The sequence below is a fragment of the Gavia stellata genome, chromosome 5, assembly GCF_030936135.1.
Source record: "Gavia stellata isolate bGavSte3 chromosome 5, bGavSte3.hap2, whole genome shotgun sequence".
Classification (NCBI taxonomy): Eukaryota; Metazoa; Chordata; class Aves; order Gaviiformes; family Gaviidae; genus Gavia; species Gavia stellata.
This window is the reverse complement of record NC_082598.1, coordinates 40,965,194-40,983,125: the sequence shown is the minus strand read 5'-3', so window position 1 is coordinate 40,983,125 and position 17,932 is coordinate 40,965,194. Positions and strand designations below refer to the sequence as shown.

The following is a 17,932-nucleotide window of genomic DNA, read 5'->3' as shown; positions in this document are numbered from 1 at the left end:
CAAACACAGTGTTTAGAGTGTTAAGATACTTTGTAACTTGCATGGGGTTTTTCTTGTGGTTTTTTCTTTTTTTTGTCATTCGTTAGTTCTTTGAATACCATATGAAATTTTGGGAGTTGTTATTTAAACCACTTGCAGTTCTAAGTTATAATCTCTTAAAATTTCGTTGTACTTGGTTTTATTCTGGATAGTCAATGTTGTGTAACTGTTCTGTCATGAATTCCTACAGGCGAAAGCTGTGTGCCACTTTTTAGTGTTCACCTTCCCAAGATATTAAAATATCTTCTACTACCTTAACTCTGTTATTTTTATGATCTCTTGAGCTATTCAGTTTGTAGTGACAGTAGTTGCCAGTTTCTGCATCCAGAGGTCTGGTATAGAAAGGATTGTTGATACTTTTGGGAAACAGCCTATATGATTAGATGAATTCCTGTGAGAGTGTCTTCTATGAGTATTTGCATTGCTGATTAGAGCTTCAGTTTTATGTCAGACTCTGAAGCTTGTCTTGAGATCTGGTTGCACTGGCAAAACCATAGGGTGGATCACTTTGTAAGGTAATGTAGGAAGAATAGCTGCCTCAGTTTTGAAATACTTGAGGTTAAATTGTCCCTAGCCTTTAACAATGAGTGTTGTGTACTTATATTTAGCATGTATAATAACTCAGGACTTAATGATTAAAGAGGAAGAACCTAATAATTAAATAGGAAGAAAATACTTTAGTAAGGGCGGAACACATGTGAAGATCTTCATCTTCTTGAAGATTGCTGATTTAAACACCATAGAGGCACAAGAAGAAAAAAACAAAACAAACCCAGACCATTGTGAGTGCAACCTTTAACTGTATTTTTTGATTATTTTATTTTTACTGTAAGTGAAGTGTGTCATCAAGATGTTCCTTTCAAAAAGACTTATTGCTTTAATGAGCAGGACCAAATAACAAAGCTGCAAACTGGACTACCCATTGGGTTTGATTTCTGACAAGGCTAGACATAACTTCTTTGAAGCATTTGGCTTTTTGGTCTGAACCTCATGTGTCAGCGAGAGAAATGATATAAAATTCTGTATCTTGAGAATATATCTTCATGTATATGCATGGTGTCATGTATTTGCAGATGACACCAAGTTGGACGGGAGTGTTGATCTGCTTGAGGGTAGGAAGGCTCTGCAGAGGGATCTGGACAGGCTGGATCCATGGGCCGAGGCCAATTGTATGAGGTTCAACAAGGCCAAGTGTCAGGTCCTGCACTTTGGCCACAACAACCCCATGCAACACTACAGGCTGGGGGACGAGTGGCTGGATAGCTGCCCCGCAGAAAAGGACCTGGGGTTGTTGATTGACAGCCGGCTGAATATGAGCCAGCAGTGTGCCCAGGTGGCCAAGAAGGCCAACAGCATCCTGCCTTGTATCAGAAACAGTGTGGCCAGCAGGAGTAGGGAGGTGATCGTGCCCCTGTACTCGGCACTGGTGAGGCCGCGCCTTGAATGCTGTGTTCAGTTTTGGGCCCCTCACTACAAGAAAGACATTGAGGTGCTGGAGCGTGTCCAGAGAAGGGCGACGAAGCTGGTGAGGGGTCTGGAGCACAAGTCTGATGAGGAGCGGCTGAGGGAACTGGGGTTGTTCAGTCTGGAGAAGAGGAGGCTGAGGGGAGACCTCATCGCTCTCTACAACTACCTGAAAGGGGGTTGCAGAGAGGTGGGTGTTGGTCTCTTCTCCCAAGTGACGAGTGATAGGACAAGAGGAAATGGCCTCAAGTTGCACCAGGGGAGGTTTAGACTGGATATTAGGAAAAATTTCTTTACTGAGAGTGTGGTGAGACACTGGAATAAGCTGCCCAGGGAAGTGGTGGAGTCACCCTCACTGGAGTTGTTCAAGGAACGTGTGGACGAGGCATTGTGGGACATGGTTTAGTGGGCGTGGTGGTGTTAGTTGATGGTTGGACTTGATGATCTTACAGGTCTTTTCCAACCTTAGTGATTCTGTGGTTCTGTGATTATAGGCTGTCAGGCAATGCCTCTTCACTGGTTGGATTGGTGGGCTTCAAAGTATTTGTTTTCTGGCAAGAAAAGAAATTCAGTGAAGCCAGTGGCAGGCAATTATCTCCCAGGTTCTAGCAGAAAATTGAACAGTAAATTTCTGTTTTAAGGCTTTATAGCTGAAATCATTACTTTTACTGAGGCTTTTGGGGGAAGTACTATAGCAGATTAAGCCAGTCACAAGCAGATCTCAAGGATGTGAGGAAGGAGAACTCTTTTTGTGAGAAGTGTCAACTTTCTGTACTTCTGTACTTTTAACTAACTTTTTTCTTTTTTTGTCTTGTTTTTTCTCTAAACCATTCAAAAAACACCGACTTTAGCAGTTTGCTAATAGACCTTCTCAAGTTCTACCAGTCTGTCCACAGTGCTAAGATGCAGGCCATTTGTTTTCATTTATGACTTAAGAGCTGGGCTATCAGCCTGTCGATGCTTTTAAAGTCTTGTGTTGGAGAAGAACTAATTTTGGTTTCTCAAACAAATGGTTGCAAGACACAGTAAGTAATACTTGTAGGCTATCTCTAAATATAAATGTATTTTGAAGCAGTGAAGTGAGGGACAAGGTTTTTTTAAGATTATTATTAGTACTGATATTTGAAGGTACTGCTTCAGGTGTTTCTTTTTACTATCTGCCAGCCAGGGGGAGTTGCCAGTATTTTTAGATCTCTTATGGCAATGTGTGGGTTTTTTTTTTTTTTTCCCCCCCTCCAGTCTCCTCTTCCTCCATTTGAGAATTTACTAATCAGTTCTGTTTGATAAAACATATTAAGAGTGTGAGCTTCCTGTAATTATTTATCCCCTTGATAGATCTCAAAACTGATTTGGGTGATGGTGATTTCATGCTTTATTGATTTTTCTTTTGTTGTCTTTTTTTTTCTTCTTTTTTTTTTTTTTCCTTGCAGTCTTCAGTTTCCTTCCACGATAATTCTGCAGGGACAAAGGCACCTCTTTGTAGTTTGCACCAAGTCTTTAGATGAGTCTCTTTCTTCTGTGAAGAAGCAGCAAAGCCCACAATAAATTAAAAGTGGATTCTCAACTTGTGTGTTACAATGTACAAGTTAAACAGGGACCTTTTGGTTATCATCCCAGTAAACTTGCACCTATTTTGAAATATCTACACACTCTGTTACCCCCTCCCCCGGAACAATTTTAAGTGTAGTTAGGGATCATCTAAATACAGAAGTATTGCCTGTGATCAGTTGCTAGTCCTGCCTTCCGATCTTTACACATCCAACCATTGCTCTTTTGGCCAGTGAGCTTTGGGCCATGTGAAGAAAAGAATAAGAAGCATTCTAAACTGAAGAATGCAAAAGGTTTTCACTGCTTGTGGAGTTCCTGCTCTTTGAAACAGTGAAAAAACTTGTTTTCACTTAGTTTTAGTGGATTTAGCCAGCCCTAAATTCTTATTAAGCTTTCAGATATCTTTATCTTTAAAGATCTTTGATAGTTGAATGGATTGAGGATTGCTTCTTATTCCCATTTAGAATGAATTAAGATGATGACTGATGTTAATTGCTATCGAGCCCTAGCTCTGTGCTGTATTTTAACACTTTGGAAATAGTAGTGTCTAGAAAAGAGGAGTGAAAACCTTTGAATTTCAGTGATAATTCTATTGCCTTTTGTAATTTTTTTGTGTGCATAATTTTTTTAAATTTTTTTTTTTTTAAGGAGGAGAATGTACTATATTACCTTTATTTCATAATCCGAAAGAAGAATAGCATTTGGAATAATGGCAACAGGAGACCTAAAAGGAAGTTTAAGAAAAATAGAGCAAGGACTTCGCCTGTTAAATTATCCAAGAGATGTGGATTATACAGTGTAAGCAGCAGTGTGAATAAATTTATGCTAATACATGATCACAGTAAGATGTGTAAACAAGATACATGTAAATATTAGCATTGCACCCAGTGATGAGTAAGCAGAGCATATGCCTGTGGGAAGTTGGGGTTTGATACATGTGAAATGGAAGATAAAAGGATGCAGTTTTGCTATTCTGAGCAATCCTTAGAATGATCCTGAAGTGTATCACTATCTTGCTGCTCTTTCTTCTGCTGTTTTTAACTTGATTAATGTCTCACCTTTATAATTTTTTTGTAAGTGCTAGCAAAACTTTCTTCAGGAAATTTCGTCCTGTAATGATTGGAAAAAAAAAAAAAAGGTGTTGAATGTTGAGATGGAAATGCTGATGGGCTTTAGACCTGACAATGTTAAAATTATATGAGGGTCACAAAAACATTGTTTTGAGCATTTTACAGAGAACAGTAAAGATTGCTGAATAAGATATGCCTGGAAAAAAATCTTAAAATTAAGGAGATTGGGTATAACATGCTGGCTATATTAAAACCCCTTTCAAGTTAAATGTTTGAATTCATGTAATGAAAGGCTTTTGTTTTCTTCTGCTGTGTAAAATACTTTTGTTTCTCAATAGGTTAGTAAAGGGTGATCCAGCTGCATTTTTACCTATCATCAGCTATTCTTTTACATCTTTTTCAACTTACATAGCAGAACTTTTGGTAAAGTGTGATGTGGAACTCACAGCAAAGAGTGACTTGCGTTTTATTGAAGCTATTTATAAGGTATCTGTTTCCATGTTCTTTGCAGAAGAGACACAGTTTTGAGTATGGCCTCCTAAAAATTAAACATCTAGTATGAGTTTTACTAGAATGTGAAAAATTTTGGCAATGAAAGTGAATTGGAATTCTGTTAGGATTTAAGATGAGTAGTAATTCACTGTATGGCAAGTCTTTATTTAGATTTCCATGAAAATAAGGCTGGATGTTGTTAGCCAAATCTCAGTTTTGAGACAACCGCAGAATCAGTAATATTATTGTGTTTTTATGTTAGTTGTGAAAAATACTGAAATACTTATTACACAACAGATTTTATAGAATTGACCTTAGAAGAAATCATAACCAGCAAAAAATCACAGAAAACTTCAATAATCATAATGAAAACACAGTTAAGAAATAGTTTTTTTAAAACACCATGCAAAATTAATATACAAAGTCCAGTTCTTAACAGTTTATAAATTCAATCAAATAAAATTCTTAATTGAATGAAAATAATTTTGAACTATCCTTAAAAATATCTATGAGCACGTTTTTATAAAAGGTGGCTTGATATATTTTAATGAATACTGGCTTATTCAGACTAGTTTTCCATCTGAGGAGGACAGAGACTCCTTTACAAAGAGGCTCTGTGGGAGCCTTTCTGAGCCCTCTGACACATTTGCTGAGATTAATACAACTTTTTATTGTGCATTCACTTTGCAAAGTTTTTGTTTAACTTTTTTAATATTAATGTCTACAATAATTTATTTCATGAATCTTAAGACTGTGAGTTAAACTTTACAAGAGTGATGTGAATGAAATGTTTCTGGAAGAGGTACGTTGAAAGTCTAGTTAGAAGAGACATCTGAGAATACATAAATAACCAAATGAGAAAAGGTTTAACTGCTGAAGTGCAGAATAAAAGAAAAGATTGTAGAAAAATAAGAACCTGAGCATGCCATTTCTACAACAAATTGCATGGTGATTTTGAAAGTGAAGTAAACTCTTATTTTGTTGCAGCTTCTTCGAGATCAATTTCAATATAAACCAATTTTAACAAAGCAGCAGTTTCTTCAGTTTGGCTTTGCAGAAAGAAAAATGCAGATTGTTTGTGACATTATCAACTGTGTGGTGAAAAAACATAAGGAATTAAGTAACTCGAATAAGGTACTGATTAAATGGTAACTTTATTATGAGAAGTTTCTTTTGACATGCTTGATGCTGCAGGTAGAAGCTGAAGACTGGTTTATTTGAAAGTGCAGCATTGCTGATAGTCAAAATAAGGGGAAAATTAGTATGAAGTTCCATTGTAAGATGCTTGAGTGCTATCAGGTATACAAAAGACACAAAGCTGCCAATGCTTCATAGTATAAACAAAAAAATATTAGAATAAAGATAAATCTAGTACTCGGTATCTTTACCGTAAGTGATATATTTTCTTTTATACTTCACAACATAGTGAATGTTTGTGTAACTCAGTAGACTTTGCAGGTAGATTTAAAAACGTAGCAAAACCATCTGGTATGTTGAAGTTCTGGTAACATTTAATTTAAACATGACACTTGTATTTGTGTTTCAGTGGTATACATCTCAAATCTGATTATTTGCGTTAATCATATTTGCTTTACACTGGTAAGGCATTATTTTTTATCAGTGTATACTGTGTATCAGTGTATGCTTTAATAAAAGGAATTTTCAGTCTTCATATTTTACAGGATTTTGTTTCATTTAAGTTTATAACAGTCTTCAGGACTTCTGTATACTTAATTTGTCACTTTTGGGGGCATACCTACATTTTTTTCATATTTGTTTGTCTTTCAACTCCAGTGAAAGTTGTCTTTTCTCTTTACAACCAGCCTTCATGCAGGCTTGCATAGGCATTAATGAGTTTATGAATACGTCATTCACTTCCAGATCTGTTTTCTCTGTAAATTTGGGTCATAATTAATTTTTTTTAGATATTATTGTACTGCAGAGGTTTAAATGTGTTTGTGTGTGTGCCATGCAATATTTCTGCCTGTTAATGATGGCAGAAAATGGGATATGTCATCCCGTCCCCATGTTGTCCCGCCCCCTGAAAAATATTCCTGTGTTAGAAGCGTAATATTTTCTCCTCTTCACTTTGAAGGTTAAACCCCAAACAAGGAAAAAACTCACATCTTTTAAATATGAAGTATGGTCAAATTGTGATAATGTCTGTGCTGATTCTAGTGGCAATGCTCTGAATTCCAAACAGGTATGAGAATAGTTTTTATGTTGTGTATCTAAAAGTTAATCTCATTTGTAACAAGTCAGGCTCTTTCTGGAACATGTGCTTTCATTTAGGTTTTAATGCTTGATCAGACCAGTTGTTTGTTTCTTTGCTTGTTTGTTTTTTTGTTTGTTTGGATCTCCGCCCTCCAAAGTGTGGTTGACTGAAGTAATAGCTGGAATACAGAGGACATTGCTTCTCTCTTTTACTGAGTAGTTGATTTCAAAGTCTCGGTGGTAATGATCTAGTACTGTTGTTTGCCATTTGAATTCTATCAAATGGAGGGACAGCAATGAAAATGAAGATGCAATTGGAAAAAGAATATACATCCTGTTTGGAGATTGAAGAGTGTTTGGCCTAACATTGCAATGTTTTCAACGTAGCTTTCAAAACACTTTTTGCTCTTTTGTCTGAATCTGTTCAGCAAAGATTTCTTAATGCAACATTCCTCTTGGCTTCGGTTTTACAAGAGTAATGCTTGATCTTATGCGTTATGCTACTTTTGGCCTGTGGAGGAGGCAGCTTTCCTAATATTTTCTGCTAAAGGGGTGCAAAGTAAAATTGTACAAAACTTTTAGGACTGTGACTGTCCATTAAGTGTTGTTGATTTCTATTAGCAGAGGAAAATTTCACAAAAAAAAATATTTGGAATGACTTATTTGGCACTTCTGGTTGTTGAATGGTAGAACTGAATGGGCATATATGTGAGTGTATTAAGAATTCCCTGGAAGAGGAGTTTCAGCTTCAGTAAAACATCTAGGATTCTGTAAGCGTTAAGATGCTGCACAAAACTAGTAATTGTGGGTTCTTAATCATTAGGTAACTTATTTTGTTATGTGGCAGGTAGTGATCATAAAACTTGATCTACCTGGAAGGAAAGGCAAGATTTGTTTCTTATGTTGTTCTCTCTAAGGGAAGCATTCAAAAGAAATGAAATGTGTAGCTAGTAGGGCTATTTTGCTGAGTTGTCAAGGAAAAGAGGAAGTTCTAATCTTCCTAGGTAAACTTTTTTTTTTTCCCCCCTGAATGTTTGAGTGGTGGTTTTGATGATGGAACTGTCTATACATATGTTAATATATACAGTGAGATTCATACCTTGCAATCTGCACTTAGAAATCTATCAAACCTTACAATAAGAGAGGATATTAATGCCTTCCTTCATTACTGTTTACGGAAGGGAACCAAGGTACACACTACATACGGTAAAGTGTGTGCATGTTTGTTTTAGAGTTCTTTCATGTCTATATGATATTTTAAACTACCTGCTGTTGCTTTCTGTGTTTCGCAATCAGTTGGGATAAGGTTGTCGTATTTAAACAGATATCTTTTTTTTTTTTTTTTTTTTTAATATGCTCAGAAGAAGCCTCAAGTAGAACGGCATTCAGGAAATGAAGTTAGTGATGACCTTCCTGTACTACCCCTTCCAGCACAGGGAGGTAATGAAGAAGTGTACCTAGATCATGATGTTGTGGAAGTTAAATGTGAACAAGTAAGAACTTTTATTTTAAGATGCTGTCCGCATGTATTCTTAACTTTTCTTACAGGGCTTTTCTAAAGGGATAAAAGTTTTAAAAAGATAGCTGGATGCTCCTTAAGTATAACTAATAGATATATAATAAATATATTGAAAAAGTTGAGAAAAAGTCAGTTAAATTGTACTGTCCTTTCAAGAGCCAGTTCTGTCAACAGTTTCTTTAAAAGCTGAGTTCCATGAATAGGCATATTATGGCAATTCTGAAAGAAAAATAATTTTCTAATGTAGCAGAATGTGGTTACTGAACTTGAGGAAGATTCCACGTAATTTCATTGATCAAGTTACGAAATTAGAGGACATGTGTTCTTATCCATATTTTCAGGTCATAGAAGATAATTCTCAGGTTGAGTTCCTAAAGAGTCAGCTTGCTGATTGCCAGGACAAGCTTCATAAACTAGATTGGATGGAAGATAAACTACATGTCTTAGAAGAGAAACTGAAAGGAAAGGTGATCATAGATGAGAAGGACTGGAATAACTTGTTGAGTCGAGTTTTGCTTCTTGAAACAGAACTGTTGTTGCAATCCCAAAAGGTATGTTAACTTCTGTTTTTCTTCTATAACAAATATTGCCCAGACACAATGTTGTCAGCCTGTTCTGTTCTTCCTGCCTCCTGATGTATGATTTTCAGTATTTTAAAGGCGTAATCTGAATGGAAGTGCTGTTTATAGAGTTGGTGGTATTTTTTTTCTTAACTGTTAAATTCTGTTTTCTCATGCTCTGTGAAGCAAAGCTCTCCATTGGAAATTGTTTCCTTGCAGGAACAGCAGGTGTAGCTAAGCCTGTTTTCATTAGTAATGACTGTGTGTGTTTTCATTTCCTAGCTAACTTGTAGAAGGAAGCTTTTGAAGATTCTTAATTATGCTGTCTTTGAAAGCTTAATGTTTCTGTAGTTGAGAGTTTCATCATGCTAGTGACACATTTAAGGGTTTCCTTATTCTGGTCTGCATTATTCTGAATTTTTTATACTGGCCTGCAAATATTGTTGTTGATACAGTTGAATATCTATTTTTTTAATTCTCCAAACTCTAATCAGATACAGATATTCCCTTTGGAAGATTAAGTCTTCATTCTATATAACTAGTGTTGACAAAAATAGATGGCATGCTCAGTGGAAAATACAAGGTTGATGAAAAAGTTAATTCTTATTTTAGTCCTATTCTTAGTTTGTGAATCTTTGAAATTTCTAGCCTAATCGATGGTCTTTCTCCTTTTTGCATGCCTCCTTCCTGCCTTCCTATTTCTTGTCTATGATGTTCATTGCATTTTTAAATGTGTGAAAGTGCTACAGTTGTGATGTGGCTACGTTTGACATATTTGTCAAAGCAAATCAAGCATTTTGTAGCATTAAGACTCTGTATTATTTTTCATGCTGTTGAAAGGTCCTTGTATGCACATTATATAATTTCATATATGTGCATATGTAAGTATTTTTAGGTGCAGTGAAGCATAGTATCAATTTTGTGATCACATGCTTAATTTCGAAGTGTATTTGCATATGTGTGTCATATGTATCTTCCAGATACTGTCAGATGCTTTCCAGAAGCTGAAAACCCTTGGGGAAAATATTTGATCAGTGTTGCATTTTTCTTTGTAGTTGTAAAAATGTTGAATTTACTTGTAACCAGGAGCTCCGAGCATGTTGCTGGGCCTGCAAATTTGAAAATGTCACTAATACTTGTATACAAGACATGTTTTATTCAGTGTGCCTTGAAAGTGTGTTAGTTATGCAAAGTCCTGAAATGGAAAAGTGTTCAGACTGATCACTAGGTTATTTCTAAAGGCTGTAGCTCAAATGATAAGGATTGACATTCTCAATCGCTTCTCTTTTAAACACAGTTTCAGGTCAGTAATGGCTCAAGTGATTTACCGTTTGAAATAAATTTCTTACGAATATTGTAATTTAATTATCAGTGGACATATGTCCAAATAACACCACCAATGATAATGTTTTCTTCTGCCAGCAGCCTCAAGAGGCCTTGAGCTGAACAGCCATAGACAGTTTTGCTCCTGTTTCAAGTGTATTGTCTTCAAGAGAAGCTGCATTTATGACAGTAGCAGCACAGGAAAGCATGTGCTTCAGACTAGGCTAGTTCTTTTATTTCTGTAAATTTGGTTTATTATTTCTTCAGTAACATGTTTATTGCAGTTGTTCAAAGGTTTGGAATAGTATTTGGAAAATACTTAACATTAGTATCACTCAAAAATTTCCAGTAAGATAATTATATTTCTGTACTGCATGTTACTGGAAGAAGTCATCTGCAGAAACAAGTTTGAATTTAGTTTCTGTGTGGCATTGTTGCTTGTCTTTTTTCAAAGCAAAAGAAGCTGTTTTTTATATTTAAAAAAATGTCTTCAAACCCCTAACTTTTTTGCAATAGGTGTTTGAAAACTGCCAAGAAATAATCCCTTGGGACAGAGAATTGCTGCTTCTTTGTTTCATGAAAGTCCATCCAGGTTGTGCTTCACAGATATAGAATCAATTCAATTACTTCTTTCTTCTTACTCTTGTATTTTTCAGGGAAATTTTGGCGTCTAGCCAACATAGCAGGAACACTCTAAGATCTGTCTTGCACTGCTGCCAAAGTAGCAGCAGCTGTGCATTTAGCTCTGGGAAAGTCTGAAAGCTACCAAATTCATTTCAATGAAAGAAATCAAACCAAAGTAGTCAGTGCAGATTTTTTTTTTTTAAGAGGTATCCATTATTACAGTTTTTTTCAGCTTCCTCCCACACACTACCTACTATTTCTCCCTCATTCACTTATTTGGGTATAATATTCCCCTGTTAACTGGTATAGTTACTCCAGTATGTAAAGTGATATACTTTATCAAAGGCTGAGATTTCAAATCATAACAATAACTCATTGTTGAAAAAAGTCTAGATGCTGTTTGAGTGTTGGATTTTTTTTATTTTGGAATTAAAAAAATGCTCTCAAAAGCATTTATTGTTAGTACAACATTAATTTTGTTTCCTTGTTTATGAACAACCTTTTCTAAGCTAGACTGAGTTAAACTGAGAACCTTTCTTAAAAGAGCCCTCTCTCATTTAGAAGCCTGGGAAACTAGCTTAAAAAAGACTTTTGAGTTCTAAGCATTGAAGTAGAATGAATTTCAGTTCATCTATAGGCTAATTTTCTAGGACCAAGGAGCTGCATTTCTGAGTATCAACCAGAAGTAGAAGGTACACTTACTTTGTTAAGGTAACGGCAGCCAATGTCAAGATGTAATTGTTAGCACAGGCCAAGAACAGTCTGATTGTTCATTCTACTCATACCTAAGTTATATGCACTATGTATGGACCTGGTTTTGACCTGTTTACAAACAGCAATATTGATATTTAAAAAGCCCCCATGAAATAGACTAGATTTTTAATGCAATGTATGTATGGAAATTTCGGACTTTTTTAGTCCTGTAAAGACATTTGTGCAGTGCCAACATATCTGGATGGTGTAGCAAATGCATACATAATTTGTACTTAAATATACTTTTTTTCAGTCAAAAGATGATTTAAACAGGGTATATGGCTCAAATGCAGTAAACTTGTATTTCAGAGAGACTTATCTACAGAGTTCAGCGATGTAAGTCAAGAATGTACTTCTAGTAGAATTCCAGTTTCTCCTGGTGAGTATTAATGATTTCCTTTTTAATTAACATCATATGCTAAACACTTCTTGCTGACCTTGACTAAAATAGTGCTTTTTAAGTAGACAATTGCAATTTAGTGACCTCTGAATTTAAATGCATGCTGCAAATTAGGAATTAACCTGTTAGTCATTTAATGTTTGTAATTCATTCTTTAGAAGCTTTATTTACTGAAAAAGTTCTTAAAACATTAATGAAAATATATAGCATAGTAATTAATAGTTGCAAATAACTACTAAAAATCTCAAAGATGCAAATTTAATTAAGGTGCTATAGCTAAAGCTGTGAAAAACAATGTTAGCTGCATTTTAAAATAGTTATCATAATGTTTTAAAAATAAGCTATTTGTAAGCACAAAAGAAATTATATTTGCTGCCATGGGTTTGTTATAAATAAAATAGTGTCACATTTATGTTGTTTTTTACTTTATAATGAGGCTCAGGACAAATCAGGGCTTTTTCACTCATAATTCGTGTTGTTTTCCAAATCACTGCTGATCGGTCTCTATAGTTTCATCCCTTTTGAAGCAGTTAGCAGCTATCCAACTAGCATTTTTGCTAAACTTTCTTATTTTGAAGAGCAAGACAAAATCTTTTTCTTCCATTTCCAACTTAATTTTGATAACATACAGGAAATAAAATGAAACATCCTTAAGTGGGAAAGAAATTAAAAATATTCCTCAGGCCATAAGTAATTTTTCTCTCTTCCTCAATGGTAGCTCTTTAGCCCTTACCTTGCGTCATTCCCTTTATTAATTTGGCCTGTTTCCCCTATGGCAGCTGTTATTCCTACCACCAGTAGTAAGGAGGATATTTTATTTCCTATTCTCACTTATTAGGCAATTTTGTCCATTGTTGGGCTGTTGCATTGAAATTAAAAGGGAATCTCAGTAACCCAATTTCCATGGAAATTAGGAAGGCAGTTTCTTGGTTATGTCAAAGTTTGTTTTAATTTTGAAGTCTCAGAAATGGGAACTTCTTTTTACAGACCTTAGAAAGCTTGCAACATGTTTACTTCCTTTCCTAAGTTTAGTGCTATGTTACTGACACTTGAGGACTTCATAGTCAGCAAGCAGGCTGATGGTCTTTAAAAGAGAATTTTCATATTTTCAGATTTCTAGAATTCTTCTGAATTTGTTATTCCTGTTTTTCTAAAATATGATTCAGGAAATTTTAGCCATACGAGTTATATGGCCAGTATTAACTCTTATCTGAGATGTACAGTATTCGGAATGCTTTGACACTCATTTTGGTTGCAGTACTCTTCAGGAATCACAGCTGTACAGAAGAAACACTTCAATTTTAATTGATTAGAAGTAATTTAATGTGATTTTTAAATACAGAATAGTGTAGCTAAACATGTTCCAAATAGATAGTGGCCTTACTGAAAATAAGGATATGGGAACAATTTTTATCTTTTTCTAAATATTAAATTCTCGTTCCTGACAATAGTATTCTGAAATTGCAGAGAGTATCAAAGCCTTCCCAATGTAAAATAAAAGTCTGTTTCTGCTGAATGGATGCTGAGCCTATCCCAACGGGAGGAGAGCTAGGGAAACAGCAAGAGCTTGATACAAATTTTAAGCTAAACAAGAAGGTTATGATTTTGTTTATATTTCTGCTGCTTCTAAGACAGATTACTTACAAATTAAAGACATGTTTAAACAGGTAGTTTACAATAAAAATAATGTAAACTATTTGAAATTTCTTTTAAATGTTTGACCCAGTAATTAGACTTTCTTAAGTGTTGATTTTGCTGTAATCAGGATAAAGGAGGCATTCCTAGTAATCTTTTTTGAATTTGTCTTGTGTGAGTTATACATAGTATACTGCACTTACCTTGTTTTAAGAAAATGAGAAATCTATTTTGGACCCTCATCAGTAGCTTTTCTTTTTCCCTCTCTAAACAATGCATTCTCTTCTGTTATTACGTACTGTAAATCAAGCTACTTGATAGTTGACCTTGCAATAAGAGAGCAAAAAGGCAAAGGTGACAGAAAAATGAGTATTTCTCCATAGATACAGAGAGGAAGGAGGAGATGCCAGAGAGTCTTCATCAGTCGTCTGGATACAGTTCGCTATTATCCACAGACCCATCTCCCAAAGTCATGACCATTAATTCTTGTGGTCTGACAGACATTTCAAAGGTACGTAAAACTGGCAAATGCTTAGTTGATTTCCTTTCTGAGGTCAAGAGAACAAGTAAGCATTAGTTTTAGTTGTGTATACTACTAGTGAAAAACAAGGAAACTATGCAAAACTACATCTAGGTCTGTCTCATAAAAAATCCTTTTGATACGTAAACAGTGCTTAAAGTTACATTTTCTCTATGATTTTTTCATGTTGAAAGTCCATCTGAAAAATGTTAGCTTTGAAGACTTCACTAACTTTGTTGCTTTTAAATTGCAGGAGACAACAAGACAAAGAATGGAAAGGATAAGCAAAATGTAAGTAATAGGAAAGGGCAGCAGGAATTCATTTCCCAGGAGGGAGTTGTACTGGACTAAGGTATATAGAGAATGTACATATGTGTTCCAAACCTCAAAGGTCTCCACATCAGGTGTGGCATTTCCTTATGACTCCACTGGATAATAAATCTACTTGCAGTTCTCTATTTGTGGGATGAGTCACTGTTTTGGTTTCTAAAAAGCAATAGAAAGTATTCTTAATAGTATTAACTAGAGATTAAAGAGTGTTTAGAATCTGGTTGACAAGAAATAGGAATATTATTTATCTTCTGATAGGAATTCCCTGGTACTTGCAACTTTTCCTCCTGAAAAATAACTACATTAACTCTTTTTATTATTATTTCAGGAAAAGTAAAACCAATTTCAAGCTAAGCATTATGAGAACTGTATTAAGTTGTATATGATACTAGTCCTGAGATCTGTAATGAAATTTTTTTGTAAGAAATATTTTTTTTACACTTGAAGAGAAATGCATTGCTGTGTAATGTTTCTTTAGCAAGAGATTTCTATTCTGTAAGTGCCTGGCCTGAAAAAAAGCTATAGCCCTTTTTGTAATTTAATTTTGCTGTGTGGGTTACTTCTTTCTTTATGTATGCTTAAGGTTTATTGATATGTGGTAGGCATTTAAAATACAAACCAATTGCAGAGGAAAAAGAGGTATGAGAGGAAACTTAAGGTTTCATGCTGCTTGTTAGTATTTTGGATTAATTAGAAAGTTAAAGACGAGTCAGTTATATCTTACTTTATTTTACTAAGTGTGTGTAAACAAAATTTATTTTCAGAATTGAAGAAACCTCGGAATTGTTGAAAACCTCAAGCAACACCTCTGAGAAGACCTGAAAGCACAGGTCTTCAGACCTGGTCTCTGTAGACTTACAGATATCAGAACTAATACGTATGTTTGTACAGCATTACATTTTTAATATATCAAATTTGTAATGATCACCAGTGCTTTTATTCTTTTGAATAAATATTTTCTAATGCATCTGTGTACTGATTTTCCCTCCCCCTGGTCCTGATTATTTTCGTTTTAAAAACTGTTCAAATAGCTTTCCCCCAACTTTTGTAAAGTGAGGTCATTACAGCAGTGTATTTTTGTGTTGACATTTGTTAGCAGTGTGCTAAGTAATATGTTTTTTAAAGTGCAGGCTTGAGGACTATAGTTTACATCCTGTTGGAAACATTCCAGCTGGGACTTTTATATTGCACCCAAGAGGCTTTCTTACATACCATCTTACCATCTGTACTGTTGAATAAGTCTTAATGAAAACTTAAATACACAATTTTAAATATGTACCTTTTTTGCTGTTTTTTTTTAAATATAAATTTTCATGCTGAGCTGGAGAGCACCAACACATTATGGCTTCCATTAACACTGACAAAGTGAGGGTCAGTTTGATCCTAAACACTAAAACGTGCAAGCAAGTCCACAGACTTTGACTGCAAGAGATGTGTTGAGTGTTTTAGTGCTCTTACCCAATACATTTTAAGACCAGCAGCACAGATGGAGACCATCCAGTATACAAAGATACACAACATTTTTATGATTTGAAGCGGTATTAAAATTTCTCTTTAGAGACGTAAGTAGATGTAAGACTTCCATAAACATTATATAATCAAACCAAAGATGTGTGAGGTTTGATAAGATTGATTTATTTACTTACTACTCTTTGTAAATTGGTAGCCTATCATATCAAGGTTTCTTTGTGCTATAATGCTCACTTCACTTAAAAAGATTTTTGGAGTTTGATATCACAAAACCAGTGGATTTTTTTTGCCAGAGTTTGCACATAAAGGTGAAAGCAGCTGTTTGACATTATGCTGTAAAAAGTGGTTTATATATTTTAATAATTATAATTTTTTTTCTGTAATCATATGGAATATAAATTGACTTTGTTTTACATACAAACAGAAGAACAGACAGTGATCCATTGTTACATAAACTTCAGTTTTTGAACTTTTGCAGTAGAACTTACTTTTCCAATGTTTCAAAAAAAAAAAAATCAGAAAGTTTGATGTGAACATGTTTTGTGCCTTAATTGAAAATAGACCTTGCAAATCACTGTTCATTACCCTAACAATGAAATGAAATGAGGTTTTCTTCTAAATATTAGACCAATTCAACAGAAAATAGGTGATATTTTCTAAAATAGGACTACAGCACCATCTTGTGGAAGTCTTTATACAAAGTAATTACCAAAAGAGGCAAAAAATATATTCCTATACAGTTAAAGTTATTGTTTTAAACCAGTAATGATCAAATATTTTGAAATACTACCTCTCTTTAAATTTTCCTTTTTGCCTTGGAATTGAAGAGGCTTTTATGTTAAGTAAGATAATTATTCTTTATGATATTTCATGATGTTCATGCCAGGAACCAGAACAATAAATCTGTTGTTTGTCGATGTTATGGCAAAGATGAGAAGCATTAGTCAATATAAATGATTCAAGTTACAGGGATTTATCATTGAATGCATGTGATTGATGCAGTAAGTGTTAGAAAAAGGTCTTTCTGTAAATGTACAATTTAATATTGTCTCTGTTTTAGTGCTGCAAAATTGAAAATCCACAGTTGTTCACCTATTCCTTATTCCAGAAGCTTAAATGCAGTACATTTCTCTGCACAATGGGATTCAGCCTTTTTAATGAAAGGCTTTGCTGCTTCTGTTTTCAAGACCAAGCAGGGGCTCACTTTAATCAACCTGAAGCCAAAGGTGCTTTCCTGTTAGGGCAGTGGAGCTGGTTTTCTAAAGGTCTTCCTCTCACATTTGCTTTTTTAAATGAAATTTCATTTTGAAAGATAGCACCATCTCTGAAAAAGAAATATTCATAGTGCATTCAAACCCTCTTTACATGTTTGAGTTGCGGGTTTTTTTTTTATATTCAGTTCTGTCATTGGAAACACTCAGTGCTAGTAACGGTATATGTCACAGTAAAACTTCACCAAAGCAGCGCAATGCTGGGAAATATGTGTCATGACTGAAAATGGCAACAGGTTTTGAGTAATTACTGGTGCAATGCTACTTTGAGCATTGTCACAACAGTCAAAGAGCTGACATTCTACATTTACAAACAGTTGCATGGGTGGATCTTGCTGAGTGACAGGCAGTGTTAGATACCTTCCAAAACACAAATTAAATCAGAGAATATTCCTCACTATAGTTTCTGTCATGCCTAGCTCTCTCCAATGACTTGGAAAAAATTCCTGTTGTTCAAGATACATGTTCTATGATAATTAGACAGATTAGTTTAAAAATATATATTATTAATTTTATAGTTAAGAATTATTTTGACAACTCTATTTCCTTAAACATCAATAGAATAATTCCATCTTATATAACTGAAAGTATTTATGCATTATGTGAGATAATGAAGCATAATTGCATTAAAGTAGGATGCTAAAACTGAACCTTCTACAAAAATACACTTTTTAAATTGAGATTCTGAATCTGTTAAAAT

At 34.7% G+C, this 17,932-nt stretch overlaps 1 protein-coding gene across 2 annotated transcripts; it reads left to right on the top strand.

Annotated features, from left to right (window-relative positions):
* The first annotated feature begins 800 nt into the window (after positions 1–800).
* CEP44 (centrosomal protein 44) lies at positions 801–15,458 on the top strand. Of its 2 annotated transcripts, none has more exons than XM_059817968.1 (11): positions 801–821; positions 3,700–3,849; positions 4,460–4,607; positions 5,601–5,747; positions 6,709–6,816; positions 8,189–8,320; positions 8,688–8,897; positions 11,916–11,985; positions 14,025–14,152; positions 14,415–14,452; positions 15,256–15,458. In XM_059817968.1, exons 2-11 carry the CDS (start codon positions 3,761–3,763, stop codon positions 15,311–15,313), a joined length of 1,128 nt encoding a protein of 375 aa, XP_059673951.1. In that variant the 5' UTR covers positions 801–821; positions 3,700–3,760; the 3' UTR covers positions 15,314–15,458. The 2 variants fall into 2 exon arrangements, with proteins under 2 accessions (XP_059673951.1, XP_059673953.1); XM_059817970.1 differs by lacking the exon at positions 801–821 and adding an exon at positions 2,474–2,528.
* The last annotated feature ends 2,474 nt before the right edge of the window (positions 15,459–17,932 follow it).

Coding starts and splice junctions, on each gene's coding strand:
- CEP44 (XM_059817968.1), top strand. CDS start 3,761: ATGGCAACAGGAGACCTAAAAGGAAGTTTAAGAAAAATAGAGCAAGGA. Junction 4,608..5,600: donor TTATTGAAGCTATTTATAAG/GTATCTGTTTCC, acceptor ATTTTGTTGCAG/CTTCTTCGAGATCAATTTCA. Junction 14,453..15,255: donor ATGGAAAGGATAAGCAAAAT/GTAAGTAATAGG, acceptor ATTTATTTTCAG/AATTGAAGAAACCTCGGAAT.